We start from the raw sequence: 21,039 nt of genomic DNA, 5'->3' as shown, positions 1-21,039 counted from the left end.
AGACAGAGAGAAAACGTATGTACTTGTAAAACTGTTTGAAAACAAAACTTAATATAACAGCGTATAACATCAAAAAAAAAAATCTGCAAATATTCAGGAACAAATTAACTGCAAAAGTAATGAGAATGATAACATAAGGTTGCAATTATGAGAAAAACCCAGCAAAGCATTTTGTTCGGAGTTTAAGAAAAGAGAGAATGCAAGTGAGAGGAATATATTTGAATTTGAAAAACTGACCAGATTTTAGAGCGGGTAGAATGTGAGAGTGAGTGGGAGCGGGACTGGAGGCTGCATTTCTTCCAACCTTGCTTGAAAAGAATCCGAGGCGAGCTTGAGGTTGGATTTGAACACCACCCAATTTGGGAATGGCCCTCCCCGCCATTGTCATTGCCATTGCTCTCTGTTTAATCCTCTTTTGCTCTGCTCACCTCTGTAACGAAATGGAAATGTTAAAACTAATCACAATAAAATCGAGTGTAGAATTATCCGTTGAATGGGCAATACCAGCCACATGCCTTTGAGTGGGAATGATCCGGCAATGTGGACGAGGCCTCTTCATTGTACACGTGGACTCAAATATGGCTATGATTGGCTCCCTGCCCTATCTCCAAATCCAAAATTTATAGGCAGGATCATTTGTGCCTCCCAACTTAGTAATCAACAGTTATTAAAGGGCAAATAAAAAATATCGCTTGTTTTTTGTTTTCTAAATGTAAAAAATTACTACGATGTTGTAAGAGATTAGAATGCCAAGGCGCGTCAATTGCTGGTTGAAAACTATTTCCAAAGAAATTAGAATAACTTGATGCTAGGCCTAGTTTCTTAGCTATTCTTCCACACCAGTTTTAGTTAGAGAATTTATATTAAACTTTGATAATATGGATGTATGGTTTTCAAAGTTATTGAGTAGAACATAGCTTTTATCTTTTATTTCAATTTTTTTTAGTTTATTCAATTATTTAGAAGATTTTTTTAAATGAATAGTTCTTTTTATTATTATAATAATAAATGGTATAATTAAAAAGGTTATAATTCTTGTTATTGATTATGTCTAAATTAATGAAATGTAATTCTTTGATAAATCGTATGTTTTATTTGTTAAACTATTAATTTAAAATTAAATTATTAAAAATTACTTTATATTTCAAACAGTTTTAATAAAGAGTTTATATCTAAGTTTTCCTTTCATTTAAAGGAATTTGTCTTTTGTAAGATTGGGTATGTACGAGTAATTCATGGCATAGGTTAGTAATCAAAACATGGTATTATTGTTATAGTCGTCATGGTTCAAACTTGTATTGAGTCATTAGGATCTCGAGCATTGTGCCCTAGTTGATCTATTGTTCTCTATCGAATCCATTGTACTCACGAAGTTGAACTTCATGTTGACTTTATTGATGTTCATATCAATGGCTTGGTACTCCAAACTTTCATTAGATTGTTGTATTTGTGGGCTTTGTGCCCTTACTGAGATTTTGAGCTTATTGATTGGAACTATTTGTGGTAATATTGTGCATGCATGCTATGAATGAGATCCCTTATGGCCTCGCCTAGCTTAAGCCAAGCCTAAAAAAATCATGTTATCGATAAAAATGTTAGGTATGTAAAATATTACAATTTGTACACATATATGTACTTCTTTCTCTTGTGTTATTCTATATAGATGGTGTAAATCGGTATAATTATATAAAAATGAGTAAAATGAGTGGTGACTTTGTTCTTCATCCAACACCTTATAATATACAAAGCTAAACATAATAGGTTACAACTCATGATTTAGATAAATGAAAACACTATCAACTTAACACTTAGATTTTAATAACAAAGCATCAAATTTCCATTTAGTAACACACAGGTAAGACTACATTTCAATTTCTAGGGAAATTTTGTCAAAGTTTATGTTGGAAATAAAGCTTTTTAGATTGCAAATTGACTGGATCCAACACTCACAATTTGGACCAATGCTTGAGCTCTCATCAAATTCCAAAATAAAGGAAGACATTCAAATCTCCTTCAAGCAACAATGAAACTTTCATCTTTCCCTCCTTTGAATGAAAGACTCAAATCAAGATCACATCTTTTATCAAGGTGTAATCTCCCCTATGAAAAGTAATTGTATTTGCTAGATAAAAATAGCCAAACATGGTACCCTTCTCAACACAAAAAAAATGCGTACATGAATTCATTTATGTCTAGCTAAACATAACTACCTAATAGCTAGTAATTAATTTTTCACAATTGGTTGTTTTTGACATTATCTAATATGTCTTTAGCTTGTAGTTTCCCTCATCAATGACATGCCAAAGATTATCTCGCATGTTGTGAATGTTGTAATATAAATCTACTATCTATTTGTCTATATTCACTAATAATGTAGGTCAAAAATATATGCTAAGAAACCATTAATTGATTACAGGGTGCATCAAACCCTTGAATCCAAGTTTGTAAACTTGATTTTTGCCAGTATTGTGGGTACACCTTCAGATGAATAAATTGCATTGAAGTCTAGTAATCAATTAATTGCAACCTACACCAAATAGAAAATATCGTCTAGTTAGAAAATGAAAACGTAGTAACATATAAAGGATAATTGTAGTTAAGAAAACTATTCATCATAGTGGAAGATAATTGAAAAATCAATATTAGTCTTATTCTTGTGAGATAGTTCAGCTAGTTGTTATAGAAATTAAGAAAAATCAAGCTCTATAATGAGCTATCAAACTAAATCATAAAAATTCAAAGTAAATTAGCTATCAAGTTTTAAATTTTGAAATTATTAAGTAAATTATCGACTAACATCTTACCCCAAGTGGGCTCTAACCTACATAGGTGCACTCTTACGCTAAATGTTGAATAAAGTTGCTATAATCAAAATATTCTCATACAGTCATACACTCATTGATGAAGTTAATGACATGTAGAAAATGATATAGTACTAAAAAGCGAAAGATCTTCTATAAAAGTGTTAATGTGTGGTTCAAGTCTATAGACGTGCTAAAGCTAAAAAGTTAATCCTAACTTAGTACTTATCCCTGATGTATAAAAAAATGAATGTTGAATCTAGGAAATATAATAGAAAACAAAATTATAATAGAAATATATGACCAATCTGTTAGTGTAAATAAGTATTTACTATTTACACTTTACTTAAGTTTACTTAGGTTAATGCATTATTTTATTATTTATTATTTTGTCACCTAGGAGTATGTGTACTTTTGTGAGTTGTCATGTTGACAACATAGGAGTTCGCACCTCTTTTTATGCACATGGTGTCTACATCACAAGAGTTAGCACTCTAATTAAGCACATGGTGTCTACAACATCTCTACTTGAGATACACCTTGTCATTCTTATCCTCTCATCTACAATGAAGGATAAGATGTGTGCTTAGTTTTCATGCTTATCTTATCTCCTCGCACCTTCTAGAGACATTTTAGATGCATCTTAGAGGCCTTTTATATACAGGCACTCCTAGTGTGTATGTACATAGAACATTGAATAGCAATAAATCAATTGTGGATATTGTTATTCTGATCATACCTTGTTGGTCTACTATTGTGCTTGTGCTTGAGCTCCTAGATCTTCGATGAATCTTTCCCTAAGGCAAATTCTTATTTGGTATCATAGCTATACCAAATTCTTACACAATCATAATGAAGGAATTAACTAACCATCATGAAAATGCAACAAAAATGATATTAACAATTATGATGAAAGGATGAGTTGAGGAAGTTTTCTACAAATAGTAGTCATGTGATGTCATTAGGTAGTCATCTTAACACTTGAATGTTCATAACACACCTTATGTGTCTTGAGTGTAGGAGCATCTATTTCTTTTATAGCTGTTTAGTTGCATGATACTTGTGTACATAGTTTCGCCACTTTCATTGTAATAACATGTCAATTCCCAAAAATACTTTATATAGAAACAATCACATAATTTTATCACATTTTCATATATAATTATACACATGTACTATATCTAACATTCACAACCTCTAATCCTTTGTTAAAGGTTTCGGGTCCTTTAAAACCTATTTTTACGTAATCAAAACATTCACAAGAAAACATGTTTTGTAATTAGATCAAATAATCTTAATATTAATAGAGGGTTATGGTTCTAATTTATATTGTAATACAAAAAGTATTATAATTAAAGTGTTATCTACCTTCTAAATGTTGGATTAATTAGGTGACTCCATAACACCTCCAAGATCCTTGAAAGACCCAAAAAAAATCCACAATCTAAGAGAATGATAAGAAGGATTACATCAAAAAATACAAGATTGATTTGAATGATAATTGAGCATATAAGACATACAAATGTATAAGAGAGAACTTTCTTATAAAGATTAGGTGATGAGGTACTAGATATAAACATTAAATGCAATATGAAATTATTAAATTCTAAGTGACCAAGAGTAAACAATTAAACATGGTCCCAATTTAAAGAACTTCTACAATGCCATGTAGAATAATGACACCTAACTTTGGTCCTAACTAAAAGTAAGATGTGAACAGGTTGCCACTTAGAACTAGTTAAGTAATCATTAATATAGGGTAAGTGACAAAAAGTAATTAAAGAGACCTAGTCCAGTTATTACGCGATCTTCTAGAGTTTCACCTAGAAAAACTTAGAACAATAACATTTAACTTTCATCCTAAGTAAACTTAAGATGTGAATAAGTTCTCACTCAAGGTTAGTAAGGCAATAACCTCATTTACACTAACATCCCTTTAATCATATCAACTTAGGGAGAAGAATATTTGGCAATAGGATTTAAGATGTAATATGATCCTTGACATCTATGCCATGTAACACCCTGCTAGGGAACCCAAAAGAAATTAACCTAAAGTTTCACTAAGTTTGCCAAACTTTTTTTTTTGAAGATAATAACATCAACAGATAACATAGAGGAAACAATAACAATAAGAAATAAAAAAAATTAGTGGAAGCATTAACTCACATACATAACAACCATCATAAAATAGTTACATTTCTTAGGGTTCTGTGGTGTTGAATCACATTTTACTATAATTAATATTAAATCTAACACATAACAATTCCACATCATAGAATAACTACAAGTACGAATCCATTTAAATAATATACAATTATAGGATACCACTTGGCAATAAGCAGAATACACAATCATCTATTGTACAAGTCATAGGGTATGAGAGGCTCAAAGAATATGCATCATAAAATAGATTACATCATCTCATAAGATCTATGAAATCAAATACAATACACTTAGAGTATAACCATCCATCATAGAAATGCAAGATTAGATAGAAAGGAGCATCTGCACAAACACATCCAGCAATGACATCCAATGGTTGGATCTCAACGGTATAAGAAAAAATCACTACCACCTGACCTCATGGTAACCCAAAATTGGTCCACTCCCACCATGTTGAGGAGATGGTCTCAAGTCCCAAATAGGATAACAAACTCAAAAGTCAAACCAACATCTAGGTTCAAGGAATCACCTAAAAGAAAACTATCTCAAAGGAAACCAAGACACAAATATCAACTAATCCCAAAGGCAACAAGACATATAGGAAACCTACTATGCAAGTGGGTAAGTGCCATCACATGAGCCAACTCTAAGGTTACCCTAGTAGCCACTATGGACTCTGGACCCCCTAGTGTCTCTATGCAGCATCAATATCCTTTCATACACACAAGGCATACTAACAAGTCAGCTCTAAGGTTACCCTAGTAGTATTTTAATACTCTGAATCCCCTAGTGACTTTATATGGTACCAATATCTTATTAATTCATTTTAAACCCATTTAATGAAATGTTATCACTTATTAAAATAACCTACAATAGGTTACCCTCTAGCTCTTTAGGGCCTTGGCCTCCATTGCAAGCCACTTCCCAATATGACATACATATAACCTACCCTAAGCTTAGCAAAAGAAAAAGATCTCAAATGACTATAAACCACAAATCTGTTCTTAAACAAGGAACTAGAAAGTACTGAAATATTACTGATCATAATCACAGATTCCACCAATATGATCATCCTAATAGGACTGGTCCAAAATCAAGTACACATAAACCAAATCCATGGCATAACATGACATCATCAAAAGCAAACCATTTAATCACCTCGATCTTATACAAGCAACTGGGAAGCAATCCAAAGATAACTGATCGAAGACTCAAAAGGTTATACTAAAAAAGTCATACCATTCACCTCAGATCTACATAAGAAACTGGAAAGCACATCAAAATATCTGATGAAACTCATCATAACACACACAACAGATCACCATGGTTAGGTATAAAAGATCATGATCAAAACATCATCATGACATCACATAACAAAACTCTCAAGCCTCTGGTAAACATCTTGATTTGGTCAAAGCTAAGCCAACCCCAAAACCCAACATTAATAAACCACACATCGCATACAACACATCAACAGTAACTTTTCTTAATTAATTAGGTTTTGGAAAACACATAAATTTAATTTTCACTATAGGTTTCCAAGTTCTCATTTTCATTTTCAAAACACAAAGATTCAATAACAACCAAGGTTTCAATTTTCTTTTCCAAGTATTATTGTTTATAGAATTTTCAATTCCAATCAAGGTTCACGTTTTCGTTTCGAGCACAAGCTTTGACCATACAAGTAGGGTTTCAGTTTTTTGTCTTTTCAAAGTATGAAGATTTCTAAGGTTTTCAAATTATAGAAATGATTTCTATTTAAATTTTACCATCTAGCACAACCCAAGTTGCTAAAGATAACCATTTTCCCAATTTACAATTACCCATTTGCCTCACAATTATATTGTAATAATAAATTAATTAGAATTTTAATTAATTATAATTACAACAATCTCATAATTAAATATTTTTATTAAGATTTTATTATCTATTATTAAATTATTAATACAAATAATTATTTAATTAATAATAAAATAGTATATATTATTTATTATTTATTAATAATTATAATTATTAAATTAACTAATATAATAATTATTATTATTATTATTATTTATTTATAATAATATTAATATTAATTAATATTAATAATATTATTAAAATAAAATAAAACTTAAATAAAAAATTTGCAAAAATTACATGCAATACAAATCGCATATCCCATATAATGAGAAAGTCGCCTAGCGGCTCGACTGCCAATGGGAAAGCTGTCTAGTGGCTCGACTGCCAATGGCAGTTGCTACCTTAGCAGCTGCTGCTACGGCAGTCACTGCCTTGGCAGCTACTGCCATGACAACCAGAGAAAAGAAGGATAGGGGGTGGGGAGGGTAGTGGCCCCCGCCCACCAACAATTATTTTATATAATTTATTTTTTATTAAAAACAACGAGCCTCTCCCTAAAATTGTAGTCTGTACTTTTCACCAATATTTTTTTTAATTTTTAAAAATAACTTGTTTTATTAAAACATAAACAATTTTGCCCTCCTTTATAATATATATATATATATATATATTCCAATAAACATGGTATAGAAAACCCAAACCAAACAGTCAAAATCTATAAAACAAAATTAGTTTTCTTTTCAAAACCCACATCCAAATTTTAACAAATCTATTATGAATCACCTAGTTTAAATCAAATGAGGGTTTCTATTCTACCATTTATTTAGAAATGAATTGGAAACGAAAAAAATAGAATCATAACAAGGTTTCATATTCTCAATTCATATACTAAGGTTTCTCAAATGAAGAACGATAAAAAAGAACACATAAAAGGGTTTCAACCCAAGTGAATTCTGAAAATAGACTCGCAAACATGGAGAAGACAGAGAAATCGAAGAGCGAGAAACTATTGCACAAAACTACAAGATCCTACCTGGATTTGATGATAAACGACAGATGCACAAAACTCGCAAATAATTCTCTTTCCTTTTGAAACCCACTTTTTGGAAATTGCTCCTCCAAATTCCCCAGTAATTGCAAAATGAGCTCTAGATCTCTAGTAAAGAGTTCTCCCCTAAATTTAGGGCTTTGATTGTGCAATCATGCTAAAAGATTCGTTGATCTTTATCTTTTATTATCTTTTATTATATTTTAATTTCACACACAACTTTATGTGTTTTGATTAAAATAATCTTTATTTAATTAATTCCTTTCTCTCTTTAATTAATTTACAAGACGTTTTTAATAATATATTTATTAATTTAATTAATAATATTATTTAGAGTTTATTATTAAAATAAAACTCCTAAATAATTATCATTAAATTAAATAAATATAATTACACCAAAATTAGAACTTTAATATTTTTTTTTTTTGTTTTTTTAATCAGTAAACGACCAAGGCCTTGATTATATTAATAATAATAAAAGTACAATAAAGTAACTCCGTTCAAATGGGCACTGGTAAGAAAGAATAGAGAAGAAAACCTCCTGTCTAGCCTAGACCATAGTATTATTACATAATTAAAAGGGGCATACCCAGTTGACTATTTCAATCTTTTATTTTGAGTACAAGAAGATACATAATATAAAATTGATCAATCAAACTTCTTTGATCAAAATAAGAATTAAAAAATTCGACTAGATCTAGTATTTTAGGTAGGATCCACTTCTAAAGAAATGATTTCCTCTTATTAACCTATTGATCAGCAATAACACTTAATGAACACATTAGTTTAGTTAGTGATAAAATTAATAAATAAAATCCTTGAATTTTTAGACTGAAGATAATAAAATTCTAAGTTTAACCAAATGGTACAGGATTGCTTGAATCCAGCCTTCCTGTTAATTGTTTCTTTCTATCTTCTCTACATGATCAATATGGTACATATATATTCTAAAAGGCATCTAAAGTCTAATAATAATTATTGCAAAATTCTAATACAATGTTAAGTGGATTTACTAATACTATAGACATTATATTATTTAATTCTTAATTTCTAAGTTATCCTTAGGCATCATTTGGAAGATTTATCTAGTCATAATTAGAACATTAACTTGGATTCTGATTATTTATCTTACATTATGCAGGACTACTTATTTGATCATTATATATTAAAATATTTTCACCATCTGCACCCTTATTTGCTAACTGATTTGTCTTTTTGTTGCCTTCCCTAAAAATGTGGAGGATCTAAAAATCTGTAAAATGATCTAGAATATTAAGGACTTCTTCAAGTTTTGTGTTTAAAACCCAGTTAGGCATCTTTCTCTTCCTAATGGCATTTAGGACAATCTGATAATCACCTTCAATAATAATCTTAGGTAAACTTATATCTAAACATATTTGAAGACCTTCTTGTAGGTTTTCTAATTCTACTAAATTATTAGTAGTGGGTTCTGTAGATTTAGCTCTTTTAGCAATCCACTTGCTTGACTCATCATTAATGATACATCCAATTCTTGTAGCACCAGGATTACCTCTTGAGGCTCTATTAAAGTTTAACTTGACCCACCCAGTTGGTGGAGGGATCCATCTATAATTTTCTCTAGCCTCTTTATTCTTCTTTTTATATACAAGTGGAGGATTAATTAGATTTACCCAGCTCTTTTTCAATAATTCGTCCTAGCTTGAAAATGATCCTTCCTCTATCTAAGATTTCCTAAGATGAGACTTTAAAGTCTCAACTATACAAGCCTTAATTTTTTTAATAATCTCTTCTAGTTGCATATCTTGATCATGGAAAATTCTTCTATTCCTTTCTTTCCACACTTCACACATAAGGATGGATGGGAAAATATTCCATAATTTACTATAAATACCACTACTACACTCTATTGGTCATCTCTTAAGGAAATCTACTAAGGATTTCGACATGTGAGCAGTCCATCCCATCATATGTCTAAGCCAATCCCAATAATATTGTGAGTGTGTGCAATTGTATAAAATGTGATCAGAATCGTCACTATCTTGCTTACACAATATACATCTTGATGGACACTCAATACCCAACTTACGAAGTCTGTCAGCAGTTAGGATCCTTTTCTGAAATGCCAGCCATAAAAAGAATCCAGCCTTTGGCAGACAGGATGAATCCCAACTGAGTTTAAGTGGAATATTCACTTCTTCCCATCTTTGGGAATTAGTGATAGCTCTACATCCTTTTTTGACACTATACTTTCCATCCTTCGATGCTACCCAAATGAGATTGTCTTTTCTATCTACTTGCTTTACTTTTCTTTTTTGGATTATCTTTTCAAAGGCCTTTTTTAACTATTGGATCCATATCCAAATTTTCCATGGATTTCCATTCCCAATTAGAGACTCCATTAATAGTTTTTCTTGTTTTGTAATCACTAACCTTGCTCCCCCAAAGTTTGATGAATTGTTCTTTACTACTCTTTGGGAATCCCATACTATCTATTATGGAATAACCATCCCATGAATCTTTCCAAAATAAATCTTCATTGTCCTTACCCACATCCCATATGAGAAATTTACTAATAAGGTCTCGACTTTGTCTATAAAGTTCCAGCTTTCAGATCCTTTTGGAAGGGACCTCATTCTAAAGATTGAGTAGGGATCATCAGCATTAAGATATTTGGTATTCATGATTTTAGCCCATTTATGATCCCTTTCTTCAAAAAGGTGTCAGGTTAGTTTAGCCCCTATGCTTCATTTTGCTAGCTTAAATTTTTTATCCCTAGGCCTCCTAGCTCCTTTGGCTTACATATATTATCTCATTTTATGATAGCTAATTTTTTTGAATCGTCAAAGTCATTCCAGAGAAAATTTCTAAGCTTTGCCTCAAACTTATTATTGATGTGTTTAGATAGAGGAAGACAAGGTAATGGATATGTTGGAAGTGCAGACAAAACTACTCTAATCTTAGTGACTTTCTAGGCTTTTATTAGCCACTTGTCTTTCTAGCCTCCTATCCTTGCATCTAATTTTTCAATAATCATGTTCCACTTCTTTTTATATTTACTTCCTTTCTCTAACTCTATTCCTAAATATTTACATGGAAATGTGCCTCTTTTATACCCCATAATGTTACAAATCTATTTTTCAATATTAGGTTTGGTGTTGATAAAATATTTTTCGGATTTGGATGCATTAACTTTTTGACCAGATGCTTCCATATACAGTTGGATGATAGACTTGATATTTAGGGCCACTTTTATGGTGCTTTCACTTGGCAAAATAGTGTCATCTACATATTGCTGGTGGGTAATATTGGGAACATTTTCAATTCTGGTGATACCATTTATTTTCCCCTTAGTATGAGCTTTGGTTATTGCTCTCCCAAAGGCTTCTACCATAATAATATATAGAAATGGAGATAAGGGATCTCCTTGTCTTAAGCCTCTTGATGTTTCAAAAAAGCCTTCAGGAGTTCCATTAATAAGGATTGAAATTTTAGTTGTAGAAATACATTGGTAGATAAGATTAGTCCATCGATGCGAGAATCCAAAGGCTTCTAAGGTTTTACATAAAAACCTCTAATCAACCATGTTGTATGCTTTTTGAATATCCAATTTCATGAACATGCTTGCCACTTTATTCTTATTGGCTGAATGAATTGTTTCTTGAATAATAAGTAATCCATCTAGGATTGATATGCCCAGGACAAAACTCGTTTGTTCTTTGGATATAAGCTTAGAAAGAATTAGTTTAAGCTAATTAGCTAAGATCTTAGATAAGATTTTATATTTATTATTACATAAAGCGATAGGTCTAAAGTCCCTTTTTAGGATCACCTTTTTAGGTATAAGGGTAAGAAACATAAAATTGATTTTAGATAATAATGATCCACCATTTCTTGAAGCTTCATTGGCTTTCCAGAGATCTAGCCCGATTATATCCCAACATTTTTGGTAGAAGAAAGCCTGGAATCTGTTAGGTCCTAGGGATTTGTTAGGATTCATGCTGAATAACACTGATCTAACTTCTTCCATAGTGATGGGTTTATTTAACATTCTATTTTCTTCTGGAGAGACCACTTTAGGTGTAGCTTCCAACATTTTTTATTGAGCTACCATCTTCGACCTATCAAATTTATTTAAAATATTTTGAAAGTGACTCACAAAAATCTCAGCTATTTTATTAGGATTTTCTGTGGTTATGCCCAAAGGATCTTTGGCTTTTACTATTTTGTTAATTGCTTTGTTATGAAGTGTACTATTATGAAAAAATATTGTGTTTCGATCTCCTTCTTCTAACCATTTTTCTCTTGACTTTTGTCTCCAAAAGATTGCTTTTTCCAATATATTTTCCTGCTTAGCAAGTAATTCTTTTTCTAAATAAAAGCTATTATTATTCATCCCTTTTTTAATTACTTTGATATTTAGTTATTTTAATATTTCCTCAATATCTAATTTTTCTCTAAATATGTTATTAAAATGTTTTTTATTCCATTTAAGTATATTTTCTTTGATCAATTTCATCTTGGAAACAAAGATATACATTTTAGAACCTTTAAAATTTCCTTGCTTCCACCAATCTCTAATAAGTTCCATAAAGTTTTTGTCTAAAAACTACATTTTTTCTCACTTAAAAGGATTCCTAATAGGTTTATTTGGTTCAAATAAAACAATCTGAACAAGGTAATGATCTGATCCTACTATTGGTAGAATGGAGGATTGAATGTTGAAATTAAAGTCATTGAGTTCTCCTTTGATAAAAAAATCTATCCAATTTCTCAGCTATATAGGAGAGATCTTTCATTTTATTGTTCCAAGTGTATTTCCCATTATTTATAGGAACATCGGTTAGATTATTACCTTCAACCAATTTTTAAAATCCTTAGTTGCTTGGGTGGTTTGATGTAAGCCTCCAAATTTTCCTCTATGTTTAAGATAGTATTGAAATCACCACCTAAAAGAATGATTTCATTATTGTGTTCATTAATAAACGTACTAATTTTTTCCCATAGGATTTTTTTTAATCTATGTTGTAGATTGGACCATATACATTTATTAAGATGAACTTTATGTTAGTTTTTAAGATTTTAACATTTTTGCTCATCCAGGAATTATTTGAATTTAATATATTAAGGGTAACTTTTATAGGATTCCATATCATGCCTAAACCTCCCGAAGCTCCTCTGGATTCTTGTAGGTTAACATTCCAACTGCCTAATTTCTTATCTAGCTTGACTCCTTCTTCCTTATTCAATTTAGTTTCTTGCAACATAATAATTTCAAATTGAAATTGTTTTAGGCTTTGTATTAGTAGTCATTTCTTGCTAGGAGTATTTAAACCCCTAACATTCCAAGTAGAGATCTTCATGCTGACTTGGGAAGGATCTTCCCCTCCCCTAGATTAAATAACTGACTGATATTTTGCTACTCTTTTTCCTACCCATCTACTTCTCTGCATTCCTTAAAATATTTCCTACCTCTTTTAGCTTTCAATTTACCATATCTAGTAACATTTATCCCTTCTTGGTTTATCAAAATACCCAATTGCTCTATGTTCTACTGTGCATTTAAGATGATTTCAGATTATTTTCCTTCCGTCTCATTTTTTTCTTCATTTTCTAGCTCTTGCAATAATTATTTTGCAATGGTCATCTGATCCTCTATAGATTTATCATCTTTATCTAGAATCTTTCTGGCACTGCCTTCCTTGGTCTCGTTGCCTTGTTCTATCATTGATTTATACTCAAAATTATGTATGTATTTTTTTTTTTTGTCTTCCTCTTCTATGCTTAATAGATCTCTTTTTAAGTCTTCAAAAGTATAATCATCTCCACCAAGTTTTAAAACTCTCTACAATAATCTCTCTTTTTGTGATTCACTGCTCTTGTCTATATTCTCAAAGCTGAATACTTGGATTATTTCATCAGTTAATAGTTCCAAGTTTTCTTTCTCAATCTCATCTAAAATTTCCTTTTCCAAGTCTACATCCCTAAGCATATCATTGTTCAAAAAATCATGAAATTCCTATGTTATAGTTCCAGTAATCTTGCTCTAGATGCTTTCCTTTACCTTTTGCTCACTAGTGTCATGCTTGGGGGATTCTTTACTAGTAGGTGGAGTTTGTCAAAATTTTGTGAATCTATTTATTTCCTTTTTATTGGAGACTCTATTCTCCCACAAATGTTCTTCTTTCTATTGTTGTAGAGTCTCTAATTTTCATTTTGTATATATGTGCTTTACCGATTTAGAGCCTTCATTAGAGAAAAATAAATTATTTTCTAATTCTTCAATACTACTACTCGAGTTATCCAAGGCTTTTGACTTTTTACCTAATGATTTACCTTCCTCATTGATTAATTTGATGCTTTTGCCCCTCTTTGCTTTATTTGTTCTTTTTTTTAACCTCTTTATTGCTAATCCCTATACTTTGTTGCCTTATGTTATCCATATCTTGTATAAGAATTTCTTTAATTCTAAGAGTTCTTTGGGTCTATGATCCTCACTAGTAGCCTATTCATTAGGGTTGATTCCTTTACTGACCTCTACACTTAACATTTGATTAGATCCTTTGTTGTTTTCTAAACTTTTTGATTTCCCAGTTTCTGTCTTCTATAGACCCTCATGTGTTAGCTCTACCATTTTTTCCAAATCTTTCTTGGGAATATGAATTGAGTTGTTATTAGTATTAGTGGGAGAGCTTGATCGAGAAGACTTGTCTTTTCTTGTTGTACCATCTTCAATATTTGGTTTTGTTATCCCAACTAAATCTAGAGTTGTCTTTAGGAGGTCTTTCTCATGAATAGCATTCCTCTAGCACTCTCTATGATTTCTAATGTTTATCATAGGAAAGTTGTCTACAAGATTTGTAGAAAGTTGAATATTTTTTAAAATTATTTTCCTCTTAATATTCAACCTAATTATTTCTAAAATTTTATCCTCAGTTTTGAGGCAATTTAAGTTATAGATAGTTGCGTTTGTTATTACATTAATAAGTTTGAATTCCATTATATTTACTTTATAGTTTATGAAGAATCTGAAATTATTATAGTATTTAAAAGATGCATCTATACCAATCAAATCACCCACATAAAAACCCATCTTCCTAGTAATTTCTATATGCATTAATTCTAGAGGAAGAGATTGAAGGGTTATCCAAGTTGGAATCAAAAAGTCCAGCCTTTCTTCCTTACAATCTAGAATCCACTCAAAGAATTTAACAAAAAATCCTTTGAAGTAGCAATCAGAAACATAAAGAAAATATTTTTTAACATATTCATTAATGCAATGAATATACACTACTCTATCGGAATGGTGAGAGACACTTACTTGGTTTTGGCAAAATTCCTCTAACTAGTTTATGAAATTGAACATTTCTAATTTAGGCCCATTCCAAAATGCAAAGATACCAACATTTTGGAATTCTTGCCATTGATCTTCACTATTCTGATTACTAATATTAATGATCTTTACTTCAGATTTGGGTGAGACGTGTTTAGGAACCATGGGTGGTTGTTTGTCAAGTAGAATAGGATGTTTTGAGGTGGGACTCCTGCGATGAGGCAGGATATAGATTTTAGGAGAAGGCAAGGGAGGGAGACTTTTAAGAAGATTCAGGGGCTCTGAGAAGGAATTCGATGGAAATCCTGTCTATTGGGAGAACAAAGTATTTTTATTTGCATATTTGGTAAGGTTAAAGAAATGGATTTGTTTGTCAAGAATCAAAGTAGAGAAAATGATTGGTTGAGAGCTGAAAAAACCCTACTTTGACTCTAGAATTACTTAGGCATTGCTATTTTCCTTGGCTTTCAATAGAATTTGAGGCTTTGTCTTCTCTACACCTCTTGTTGACTTCTCTTCTTGAATGAACCCTCTTTTTAAGACATTTAATTGCTTCCCAGCTAACTAAATCAAGTTATTTGTCTTATCTAAGATAGAGAATGAATTCACTATTTTGATAGCATTAATGAATGTTGCAAGATGAGAGTAATTGTAGGAAGGAGGATCACCGCATGTTTTAGCCTATTTTTTCTTTCTTTTTCTAGGGTTTTGGTATGGATGTGGAGCCATCTGCAGGTTAGGTTTTATCCAAGCCCTTGTGTTTAATTGATTTTTTCGTTTGTTATAATATTTCACATATTTCACACCTTTAGTTTTTGCTCTGAATTCCATCAAATTATTTTTCCTTTAAGAGTGCGCTTTGATTTTGTTTCAAGATGGATCTCCTAGTTAGAAACTAAAAATAACAATAACCCCCATACGGGACTAGTTTGCCTCTTCCCCACCCAGAAATGAGGTTTTGTTTAAGATGGAATTCACTTTGCCTCTAGTAATTGCAGAAATAGAGATTTTTCTAGTACCTCTTATACCTTAATCCATTGCCAATATTTATTTGCTTCTAATTATTCTGCCCTAGATATTAATTGGCTACTTTGTGCAAATTGTTGGCTGATTGGATGTGTTAATGATCCTTCATTGCTTAATTTGCTAACCAGGCCCTAAATTTTATAGATATCTTCTCACAAAAAATGTTAATCACCATGCTTATATTTTTCCTTCTCCACATGCATTCGTTCTTTTTGAATAACACCTTCTCTTGCCATGTATATCTAATTATTGTTATTTAATGTTGAAGATAATTAGCCCAAGAATTTTTCCTCATGCCCAATGAAGGAATATAATATTAATCCACATATTTTAAGGTGAATGCCATTTAGAGGATTTGATAGTTTGGATAATCTTTCTCCTTCATTCCTTTCTTAATTATCTCCCCACTTATACCTTTGAGATACTACAATAGGGTACACTCATCCTGGGAATTTGGGGAAGTTGATACTTGGTACCTAAAATTTACATAAAATCCATGCATGCACATACTCATATATTCTAAACTAAATAGGCAATGGTGGGGAGTGGTACATTATGTAGATCCCAACTAGCAGGTGACTAAGACTCCCTCCCTCAACCACAACAGGAACCTCAATCATAAAGTAAAAAAAAGGTACACCATACACATGAAAGTATGGGGTAAGTATCCATAGAAAGTGCATATAAATCATTCATCTAATTAATCATAATGAGATAACTGAAATCACTAACTGACCATACATATATTGTCATTGAAAGGATAAACATAAACACATGAAATAACTGAACAACTCATCACATAAATCAACTGAGCATTAAATAATATTTAATCAAATCTAGTAATCAAGTACTGCTAATCATAAAACACAATCATAAAACTAGCCTAAAAGAATCTGATAATACAACATAAAAGTCAAGTAGGGGTAGGCATTACATCCATTCCCCCTAGACTTAGGCTTACCCCTGGAAGCCTACAAAAAGGATAAAACTAATCTAGGGGTAGGCATTGCATCCACTCCCCCTAGACTTAGGCTTACTCCTGGAAGCCTACTACAATGACTAGGGTTTAAAAAAAAGTCAAAGAGTAATATCTACACTATCAAACAAAAAGCTCATTTAAGAACCTAATACAAATAAGTTAACTATGTATACACTTTCAGTCACTTAGAGAAATATGATTCTGGTTAATAATAAACTGAAAACCATATTGATCCAACATTCATCTTTTTAACAAATACTGAAATAGATCCCCTAAAACACTCCAAACAGAAGGTCAACATCTCTAAATCCATAGGAAAACATAAAAGTTATAATGTATAGACATAAATCAAGAGTGAAGAACATAGATGTTATGACTTTCCAAGTTTCATGTTCAAAAGTTTCATTGCTTCTAATTATTTTTTGTTCAAACTATTTAGGTTCAAGTTTGTAATAGATACATATAATAGTTCAAGTTCTATTTCAGTTAACTAGTTATCAACTAGAGGCATTCCAATATTCCCAGAGCTCCTAATGTAGTAACTTGGGCTCTTATACTAAATGTAATGCCCCGCCAGGGAACCCAAAAGAATTTAACCTAAAGTTTCACTAAGTTTGCCAAACATTTTTTTAATAAAGATAATAGCATCAACGGATAATTTAGTGGAAGCAATAACAATAAGAGATAAAATAATAACAAAAGCATGAACTCACATACATAGCAATCGTCATTAACAGATTACATTTCTTAGGGTTTTGTGATGTTGAATCACATTTTAAGTTTAATTAATATTAAATCTAACACATAACAATTCCACATCATGGAATAACTACAACTATGAATCTATTTAAATAATATACAATTACAGGATACCACTTGGCAATAAATAGAATGCACAATACTCCATTGTACAAGTCATAGGGTATGAGAGGCTGAAAGAATACACATCATAAAATATATTACATTATCTCATAAGATCTATGAAATCAAATACAATACACTTATGGTATACCATCCATCATAGAAATACAAGATCAAATAGAAAGGAGCATCTACAAAAACACATCCAACAATGTCATCCAATGGTTGGATCTCAATGATATAAGAAAAAAGCACTACCACCTAGCCTTTTGGTAACCAGAAAAGGGTCCACTCCCACTGTGTTGAGGAGATAGTCTCAAGTCCCAAACATGATAATAAACTCAGAAGTCAAAACCAACATCTAGGCTCAAGGAATCATCGGAAAGAAAACTATCTCAAAGTGTACCAAGACACAAGTGTCAACTAATCCTAGAGGAAACAAGACACATAGGAAACATACTATGCAAGTGAGTAAGTGTCATTGCATGAGCCAACTCTAAGGTTACCCTGGTAACCATTATGGACTCCAGACCCCCAAGTTTCTCTATGTGGCATCAATATCCTTTCGTATAGACAAAACATACTAACCAGTTAGCGCTAAGGTCACCTTGGTAGTATTATAATACTTTGGACCCCCTAGTGACTTTTTGTGGTACCAATATCTTATTAATTTATTTTAAACCCATTTAATGAAATGTTATCACTTATTAAAATAACCTACAATGGGTTACTCGCCAACCTCTTTAGGTCCTTGGCCTCCATTGCAAGCCACTTCCCAACATGACATACAAATAACCTACCCTAAGCTCAAAAAAAGAAAAAGGTCTCAAATGACTATAAACCACACATCAATTCTTAAACAAGCAACTAGAAAGCATTGAAATATTACTAATCATAATCACATATTCCACCAATACGATCACCCTAACAGGACTGATCCAAAAGCAAGTACACATAAACCAAATCCATGTCATGACATGACATCACCAAAAATAAATCATTTAATCACCTTAGTCCTATACAAGAAACTAAGAAGAAATCCAAAGATATCTGATCGAAGACTCAAAAGGTTATACCAGAATACTCATACCATTCACCTTAGTTCTACACAAGAAATTGGAAAGCACATCAAAACATTTGATCAAACTCATCCTAGCACATACACAAAACATTACCACGATCAGGTATAAAGATTGTGATCAAAACATCATTATGGCATCATATAACAAGACTCCCAAGCCTCTGTAAACATCCTAATTTGGTCAAAGCTAAGTCAACCCCAAAACCCAATATTAATAAACCACACATCACACACAACATATGCAACAGTAACTTTTCTTAATTCATTAGGGTTGGAAAACACATAAGTTTAATTTTCACTATAGGTTTCCAAGTTCTCATTTTCATTTTCAAAACACAAAGATTCAATAACAACTAGGGTTTCAATTTTCTTTTCCAAGTATTACTATTTATAGAGTTTTCAATTCTAATTAGGTTTCACATTTTCGTTTCAAGTACAAGATTCGACCATACAAGTAGGGTTTTGGTTTTTTCGTCTTTTCAAAGTATGAAGATTTCTAAGGTTTTTGAATTATAGAAATTATTTTTATATTTAAATTTAACCATCCAACACAACCCAAGTTGCTAAAGATAACCATTTTCCCAATTTATAATTACCCATTTGGCTCACAATTATATTGTAATAATAAATTAATTAGAATTTCAATTAATTAAAATAACAACAATCTCGTAATTAAATATTATTATTAAGATTTTATTATCTATTACTAAATTATTAATACTAATAATTATTTAGTTAATGATAAAATAATATATATTATTTAATAATAATAATAATAAAATTAACTAATATAATAATAATAATAAACTTTATTTATAATCATATTAATAATTAATAATTAATAATTAATATTAATAATATTATTCAAATAAAATAAAACTTAAATTAAAAAATTGCAAAAACTACCTGTGATACAAATCGCATATCCCATTTAATGGGAAAGTCACCTAGCACGCTACCTTGGCAGCTACTACCATGACATCATGAGAAAAGAAGAAGGAAGGATAGGGGGGAGGGGAAGGTGGTGGCCCCTACCCACCAACAATTATTTAATATAATTTTCTTTTTATTAAAAACATCAAGCCTCTCCCTAAAATCGTAGTCTATAATTTTCACCAATTTTTTTTTAAATTTTTAAAAATAACTTGTTTTATTAAAACATAAACAATTTTTCCCTCCTTTATTATATATATATATATATATATATATATATATATATATATATATATATATATATATATATATATATATATATATATATATATATATATATATATATATATATATATATATATATATATATATATATATATATAACCTAGTATAGAAAACCTATAACAAACAGTCAAAATTAGTTTTCTTTTCAAAACCCACATCCCAATTTTAACAAATATATTACAAATTACCCATTTTAAATCAAATGAGGGTTTTTATTCTACCATTTATTTACAGATGATTTGGAAATGAAAAACAATAGAATCACAACAAGGTTTTAGATTCTCAATTCATATACAAAGGTTTCTCAAACGAAGAACAATAAAAAAACACATACAAGGGTTTCAACCTAATTGAATTCTAAAAATAGATTCATGAGCAACTACTGCACAAAACCACAAGATCCTACCTAGATCTGATGCTAAACGAAGGATGCACAAAACTCGCAAACAATTCCCTTTCCTTTCGAAACCCTCTTTTCGAAAATTGCTCCTCCAAATTCTTTAGTAATTACAAAATGAGCTCTAGATCTCTGGCAAAGAGTTCTCCCCTAAATTTAGGGCTTTAATTGTGTAATCACATGAGAAGAATCATTGATCTTTATCTTTTATTATTTGTATTATATTTTAATTTCATGCACAACTTTATGCATTTTAATTAAGATAATCTTTATTAAATTGATTCCTTTCTCTCTTTAACTAATTTGCGATA

At 30.9% G+C, this 21,039-nt stretch overlaps 1 protein-coding gene across 1 annotated transcript in view; it reads right to left on the bottom strand.

Moving 5' to 3' along the window:
• LOC149575163 (protein CURVATURE THYLAKOID 1A, chloroplastic-like) overlaps positions 1-491 on the bottom strand; it is a 39,859-nt gene extending 39,368 nt beyond the window's left edge. Inside the window, exon 1 of the mRNA XM_089815021.1 lies at positions 238-491. Within this exon, the coding sequence (XP_089671147.1) occupies positions 238-394 (157 nt within the window). The 5' untranslated portion in view covers positions 395-491. The remainder of the gene's footprint in view (positions 1-237) is intronic.
• Between the last annotated feature and the right edge of the window lie 20,548 nt (positions 492-21,039).

This window comes from Cupressus sempervirens, chromosome 2 (genome assembly GCF_028749045.1).
Source record: "Cupressus sempervirens isolate cs-2001-9-10 chromosome 2, ASM2874904v1, whole genome shotgun sequence".
NCBI lineage: Eukaryota > Viridiplantae > Streptophyta > Pinopsida > Cupressales > Cupressaceae > Cupressus > Cupressus sempervirens.
This window is presented reverse-complemented; position numbering and strand designations above follow the sequence as displayed.